Genomic DNA, 8,136 nt, shown 5'->3' on the forward strand with positions numbered 1-8,136 from the left:
GCTCACAGGTGAACAGACTATGGGAATGGCAGCCACTCAGCCCAAGCAGTGCCAAGCACACCCACAGCGGCCCTGGCATCAGCATGGTGGTGAATCTGATAGCCGGCGTGGGTAGCAGTGAATGTGCTCTTTGATACAAGCTTTTCTTCTTGGCACGGTTTGCGGATGTGTTGGCCTAAACGTTAGGCTCAGACTCTCATCCACACTCCGCTTGGCGTGGGGTCATCTCTGTGGAGGCCGCCTCCCACTACCCTGAAAACGAGAACAGTTTGATGAGTACATTATCGTAACATAATGACGTATATCATGCCAGTTAGGGCACAGACCCTCACCTGCATTATACTGTTTACTTTTACTCATAGTATATATTCAGATTCCAAAAGAAATGTATTGTAACATATATTATTAACGTTTATTTTTCTCATATTTTTCTATTCAGATTTAATTCTATTGCCTATATTTATGTCTTTCCTCTATTGCCCTGCCCATACCTGTATACCAACCCTCCCCCATACTGCTATGACGCCCGCATTTCCCCAAGGGATCAATAATAAAGGAATATCTTATCTTATATACCATAGGTAAGTTATGTTATGTATGTTAATATATACAGTATCTAGTATCTAGTTCATAGATATCATGGTTTTTCTTTCATATTCGAAGTTGCTGGTAAATTACTGACAACACAGAATGGTTGATTTGGTCAAAAGGGGAATATTTTCCCTTGTGGACCAACTTTCTGCCACAGAGTACCTAGTTACCATGGCAACCATTCACTCCACAACAAACATCTGCAAAGCTCGCATTTTGCCTCAACATGCATTACAGTAAATGATAATGTTACTCAATATAAAATCACATCACATTTAATTATTGTCTCTGATGTTTGTTTTGTAGAAAGTAGTTTTGTTGTTGCTGCCATCTTTAGTGTTACATATTTCTCCATTCAAAACAATAACATTATATTATGAATGTTGTATTATATATGGATGGTATATATACTGTTTATGTATGTTGTATTATATTATGGATGTTATATACTGTATATGGATGTTATATTATCGGATGTTATATAATGGATAATATTATAGTATGGATATTATATACTGTATGGATGTTATGTTATGAACGCTATATATTGTATGGATGTTGTGTTATAAACGTTATTGATGTTATATTATGGATGTGTTATACTGATACTGTATGTATGTTATACTGTATGGATGTTATGTTATGAACGTTATATACTGTATGGATGTTTTATACTGTATGGAATGGATGATACTATATCAGTGCACAGGGTACGGCTTGCTGTTCCATAATATTTAGCTCAACTGGTTGGTGCGACTGAGTAATCCATAGTTTACAATATCAATGATGAAGATATTCTAAATAAAAATGTTTTCCGGTGTGGCTTGCTGCTTTTAAGAAACGGCCCTGACGTGAATCACAGATCAAGTGAATGCAACAACATGGGTGGATAATGAACGGGAGTGTCGGCTTGTTGATACAGGCATAACACTCTCACAGACCAGCAGACACACAGTTCAAAGCAAAACGCACGGTTCAAAGGAAAAGCTCAAGTTTACTGTGGTAATAATAACATAGTAGGTAAAGCAAACGTGACTTCTTCAAGCCATCTATTCTAAAACGTCCTTACAGTATGCACTAAATAATACAAGGCCGTTATCGTAAACGTATCGATAATAACATATGACGTCAAAAAGCAAATAGTATCAACCATGTTTGTTTGTCACAAGTTTATAACTATGAAACAAACTCGCAAATTAAAAAAGCTGCATGATAATCGGCCCTGCCTACTAACTGAAGTTGAACAGTATAGCTCGCCTACAAACGTAGCATTTAAACATTGTAATAAACTATTTCATATTGATTGTTGTTGACCCCCAGAAGAGCACGTATCCCCCCGCGTGTTGGGACACCCGGGTCGGGGTGAGAGGAGCAGTAAAGCCCCGTGCCGCCGCGGCGCTCCGGACGGGCCTGGTCTGGGATCAGATCCACTACAATACAAGTTACAAGTGCCACAGAAAGAAGACTATAATAAAACTCACCCGCTGATTCCACCACGTCCTATGACACAGACATTGTTGTTTTGGGAGCGATCCTTTGGGGGGGATTTGTAGCCTACAAATGTTTTCCTGTGATACTACTCTCTCCCGCAGAGTCCTCCCTCCACCTTCCCTCGGCACTACTCTTATTAAAACTATGGACTGACTCTGGATCAGTTGCGACGAAACGCTCCACAACAGCCCTTAATTACAACTTGAGAGGGGAGAACTGGTCCCAGGCCAGCCAGTGTGTAGTTCTTAAAGTTCCCCTAAACAGTGATATAATATCCCAAGAGGCTCCTTTTTATTATCGAAAAATAATAACAACAATAATAATAAATAAAGCACGTTTTACTGGGTCACTTTTGATAAATCAGTGGACCCTGGATAAAGTCTCCAAGTGATTCACCGTCGTGACGATAGGCGGTGCTGTCTGTCCATGAAGGCTGTCTGTCTGCACTCTTGGAGTGCAGAAGAAGAGAAGGTTGTCTTTGGTCTTTGGTGCCACTAGATGGCAGACTTAAATCACAGAGCTCAGATTCATAAATAAATAAAAAACATATGACGTAATCCACAAATTGCACACATAGCATATCTATGCATATATATACCATGTTTGTAAAATCATATTTTATTTATAGAGGAAACACAATATTAAATGATATCCTGGAAATTGTAATAACGGCAAGGATGATAACATTCAGCCACTAAATTTGCACTAGACTAGAGCACCAGCATGTCATTTATCCAATCAGGTGCATTCCATGTAGGGGAAATGGGAAGTAGGGAGGAGAACCCACCTCACCCCTGCCCACTTTGACAACCTAGGATGGCTTAGAGTAGACGACAGAGTACAGCAACTTGCAATGGGCCTGGTCTACAAGATACACTATACGACTAAGGTACCCATGTACATGTCAAAATACTTCCCAAAGGTCAGTGAATACCACGACCACAACACCAGAGGAAGCTCAACAAATCATGTTAAACCCAGATTCGGCTCAAACAAGGGACTAAACACGTTTAGCAATTATGCCACATCAAAGCTGTAAAGTAATGTGAATCCCTACCCACATTCAAAACTGCTCTTAAAGAGCACCTACGGGAGGCTGCAATTCGAAACTGGCCACCGTAAATGTCCAAACCCCCCCACCCCCTCCTAATAGACAGTCTCCTCCTCACCGCATGTATATATTCTCTCCCCGCCGTATGTATATTTCTCTCCACCCACCCACCCCCTCCTAATGTACAGTCTCCTCCCCACCGTATGTATATTTCTCTCCCACCCACCCACCCCCTCCTAATGTACAGTCTCCTCCCCACCGTATGTATATTTCTCTCCCACCCATCCACCCCCTCCTAATGTACAGTCCCCTCCCCATCATATGTATATACTCTGTCAGGATCTATGGGTAACCGTACTGTATATTTGAATACCGTATATGTCACAAATGTATCAGTACTAAATACCTGTATGTCCCTATGCCATAAATGTCATGTATGTTTGTGTATGTCATAAATGTCAATATTAATTGAAAATGGGGGACCCTGATGTAAACAAGACAAACGTCTTTCTCTGGTCTGCATCCCCTTAACAATTGTGTGTATTGAGCCGTACTGTATTGTACCCATTCTGCAATCTGTTAAATAAAGTTTTCATTCATTCATTCATTCATTCATTCATTCATTCATTCATTCATTCATTCATTCATTCATTCATTCATTCATTCATTCAGATACATGCACCCAACATGTAAACAACAACATTCATTTTGTACCTGCAAACAAACTGGTCAGACTACTGCTTGACCTTATTCCTAGAACCCACCTCACCCCTGCCCACTTTGACAACCTAGGATGGTTTAGAGTAGACGACAGAGTACAGCAACTTGCAATGGGCCTGGTCTACACGATACACTATACGACTAAGGTACCCATGTACAATGTCAAAATACTTCCCAAAGGTCAGTGAATACCACGACCACAACACCAGAGGGAGCTCAACAAATCATGTTAAACCCAGATTCGGCTCAAACAAGCGACTAAACACGTTTCGCAATTATGCCACATCAATGTGGAACGCCCTACCCAAAGCTGTAAAGGAATGTGAATCACTACCCACTTTCAAAACCACTCTCAAAGAGCACCTACGGGAGACTGCAATTCGAAACTGGCCCCTGTAAATGTCCTAACCCAACCCCCTCCAATGTACAGTAAATGTCCTAACCCAGTAATGCACGAGACCCTCTTCTTGGGACCAAGTAAGATTTTGTCGATATTCCAATGTACAGTTTCCCCCACCCCGCCAAAAAAATATATATACATCAGAAGGGGAAGAAACTGTACATTGGAGGGGGTTGGGTGGGTGGGGGGCATGGGTGATTTTGACAGTTACCGGGGCCAGTTTCTAATTGCAGCCACCCATAGGCGCTTTTTGTGAGCGGTTTTGAAGGAGGGTAGGGATTCACATTCCTTTACGGCTGTGGGGGTAGGGCGTTCCACACGATTGTGGCATAATTGCGAAATGTGCTGTCCATCGTTTCTCTGTTTTGGAGAGATGAGCCAAATCCAGTAAGTGTCACAGTCACTGCTTGGCTCTCTCTCTCTCTCTCTCTCTCTCTCTCTCTCTCTCTCTCTCTCTCTCTCTCTCTCTCTCTCTCTCTCTCTCTCTCTCTCTCTCTCTCTCTCTCTCTCTCTCTCTCTCTCTCTCTCTCTCTCTCTCTATATCCGTTAGTCAGGTATGGAGTTCAGGTGTGCTGCTGTCAGCGGAGCAGCTGATTGACATCTGTGATGCTGCCAGATGGTAACTTCGTGTTTCCCAGTTAGTCGTGTTATTCTGCTCTCTCTAGTTATCTAGCCCGTTGTTCTCTGACCGTGCCTTAACCCTTTGTTGTCCTCCTTTCCCTGCAGTCCTATACCTGACTCACCCTGATCTCTGGCTCTGGATAAACGCGTTCTGACCTCCGCCTGCCTGACAACTCTCCTTGCCTCTTCCCGGAACGCATGAGGACCTGTACTCGTTTTGACCCCGGCCTGGCTGCGTGACTACCCTGTAACCTGTGTATCGACCCCTGGCTGTCTGACTACCCTGCCCCCGCACACGCTCCCTGGACTGTACGAGAGACCCGCTACGTTATCGACCCCTGCCTGTCAGACTGCCCTGTCCCGCACACGCCCCCTGGACTGTACACGATTCTCCCCCGTGTAAATCGACCTCTGCCTGGATACCTGTCTTTACTGTTGTATTAAATATACCCAGCATACCGGGTTTTAACAAGATCTGTCTGCCGTTTCTCTTTGTCTGCATATTGGTTCTATACGCGTAGTCGTGACAGTAAGGCCCCAGGCCCTGATGGCGTGAGAGGGAGGGTACTTAAGAGCTGCATTAAATCTGTCCTTACTAAACTATTTCAGTATCTACTTGATGAACATGTTGACCTCGGTCATGGAAATAGTCTACAATCATCCCTGTACCTAAAAATGTTACAGCCTGAATGATTTCAGGTCAGTTGCTCTGACCAGTATTCTGAGGAGGTATATGGAGCGGGTCACATAGTCACCCACCTGACAGCAGCCATGGGCACCTGTCTGGACCCGCTCCAGTGGGCACCTGTCTGGACCCGCTCCAGTCTGCTTATAAACTGTCTGGACCCGCTCCAGTCTGCTTATAAACTGTCTGGACCCGCTCCAGTCTGCTTATAAACGTGGACGGGGCTGGAGATGCAACACTCACACTAGTCAATTATTCAATCACTAATCATCTACAGCTGTCTAAAGGCATTGAGTTTTATTTATAGATTTTAGTTCAGCATTTAACACAATGACAACACATATCTTACTGCAAAGGCTTCTAAATATTGGTACTAATGATGGACTTATATTATGGATCAAAGATTTTCTCACTGATCGACCTCAGTTTAATGGCACCTTGGTCAGAGCACCTATTACCGAGAAGGCAATACATCCTGGCTGCATCCTATACTGTAATGGCTACTCCAACACATAGGAACCTAGTAGCTGACTCCCATCTAAAAGGACAATATATACTTACCTTATGCATACCGCACCTTATGTGTATATACTGTATACTTCATCAGATCATATATTTCGGATTTTTAGATATTAGATTGGATTATTAGATTATATATTGTAACTATATTTATTGTAAGGCAAATATGACCCCATCTCACCTTGTTGCCGATATGCGCATGCATGTCCAGAGTTAATTATATTGTTATATTGTTTAAACTGCCTTTTTATTCTCTTATCTCTTACCCTGGTGTAAACAAGACGAAAGTCTTTCTCTGGTCTGCATCCCCTTAATGTATTGAGCCGTACTGTATTGTACCCATTCTGAAATCTGTTAATAAAAATGTCAATCAATCAATCAACTGTAATTGGATTATCGACGAAACATTACTTGGTCCCAAGAAGAGGGTCTCGTGCCGTGTGTTATTGGGGTAGGACATTCACTGTACATTGGAGGGGGTTGGGTTGGCGTAGGACATTTACAGGGGCCAGTTTCGGATTGCAGTCTCCCGTAGGTGCTCCTTGAGAGTGGTTTTAAAAGTGGGTAGTATCTATCTATCTATCTATCTATCTATCTATCTATCTATCTATCTATCTATCTATCTATCTATCTATCTATCTATCTATCTATCTATCTATCTATCTATCTATCTATCTATCTATCTATCTATCTATCTATCTATCTATCTATCTATCTATCTATCTATCTATCTATCTATAGGCACGTAACTCAGTCATTGACCCGGGTTATCAATATAAACACCAATCATCCACCAGAGGGCGCTGTATCCCGCATGTTGATCATGTGACCACCGTGAGGAGGCGGGGTTAATTTAGGCGCTACAGTGTAACCAAGAAAGTATCCAAGACAACTGACTGCATCCGACTGACTGGCGTCTGTTTGCTCGCATCATTCATTCATCGCAGGTCGGGATAAATAACACAGTGTGGACATCAAATTACATTAATACCGACAACACGGAGCCGACGACTTGGTTCAACAACACGTCCATACTGCCTGAGGTGCGTAGCTCGTTGTGCCACATTATGGACAGACATTAATTCGCGTAGGCCTATATGATGCCCGTTTAGATTAGATTAGATTAAAATGTATTGTCATTATACACAGCACAAGTACAGTACAACGAAAATAAGTTTGGCATCCAACCAGAGTGCAAATGTAACAGTAAAGTGCAATAGTAATATACAATGCACAGGTGATTACACTGTCATTATCAATTAGTACTACTGAGTAATAGTGCAAATCAGATGTATGTACAGAGTTGTAGTAACGTTATAGTTGTAGTACGATACGATACAGGTATAAAGACACTATGGTACTGGCAAGTAGGTAAGGGATTAAGGAAAAAGGATTAGCCTATAATACAGGTATAACAGACATATGTGGATAAATATACATTTGATATACGTATACACGGTACATATAAATATATCTATACATACACAGCATTATTGTACATTTCCCAGATATTGTTTGGCGTGTTCCTTTGAACACAGGATGATCGATGCGGGAAACTGTCTTTTTTTTAGGCTTTCAGCGTCGGATGCAACAGGGCACTTTTGATATGGAGCGCAGTTATGAAAGCATCCCGTTACTTTATGCGCTCAGGCGCTGCCCTGTTGCTAGTAGTGTGTCAGTCGTGCAGGTGTGACATGTGCTGCAGAAGTAACCCACCAGGGAAACTGCAGGTGTTCGATCTCATAATGACGATCATGTCCCAAAGGCATGATGATCACTGTCTCACTATGAATTGAAAATGGGGGACCCTGATGTAAACAAGACAAACGTCTTTCTCTGGTCTGCATCCCCTTAACAATTGTATGTATTGAGCCGTACTGTATTGTACCCATTGTGCAATCTGTTAAATAAAGTTTTCATTCATTCATTCATTTCAACAGTAACACAGAACCTCACAGCAACACACACCTTCCCCCGCTCGGACCCCCTCTATCCAACTATTTTATGAATTGTTTTAAAATGTTTTATTTAAAAAAAAATGTAATCAAGAATAATCTG

At 42.1% G+C, this 8,136-nt stretch overlaps 1 protein-coding gene across 1 annotated transcript in view; it reads right to left on the reverse strand.

The window, feature by feature from the left end:
* The window catches only part of fzd6 (frizzled class receptor 6), a 34,460-nt gene extending 32,251 nt beyond the window's left edge, over window positions 1–2,209 (reverse strand). The window contains exons 1-2 of the mRNA XM_084336997.1: window positions 2,073–2,209; window positions 1–252 (exon numbers count right to left, since the gene is read on the reverse strand). The exon at window positions 1–252 is cut by the window's left edge and continues 101 nt beyond it. Of these exons, the coding sequence (XP_084193123.1) occupies window positions 1–85 (85 nt within the window). The 5' untranslated portion in view covers window positions 86–252; window positions 2,073–2,209. The remainder of the gene's footprint in view (window positions 253–2,072) is intronic.
* Window positions 2,210–8,136: the final 5,927 nt, after the last annotated feature.

The sequence above is a fragment of the Notolepis coatsorum genome, assembly GCF_963971535.1.
Source record: "Notolepis coatsorum genome assembly, chromosome: 19".
Taxonomy (NCBI): Eukaryota; Metazoa; Chordata; class Actinopteri; order Aulopiformes; family Paralepididae; genus Notolepis; species Notolepis coatsorum.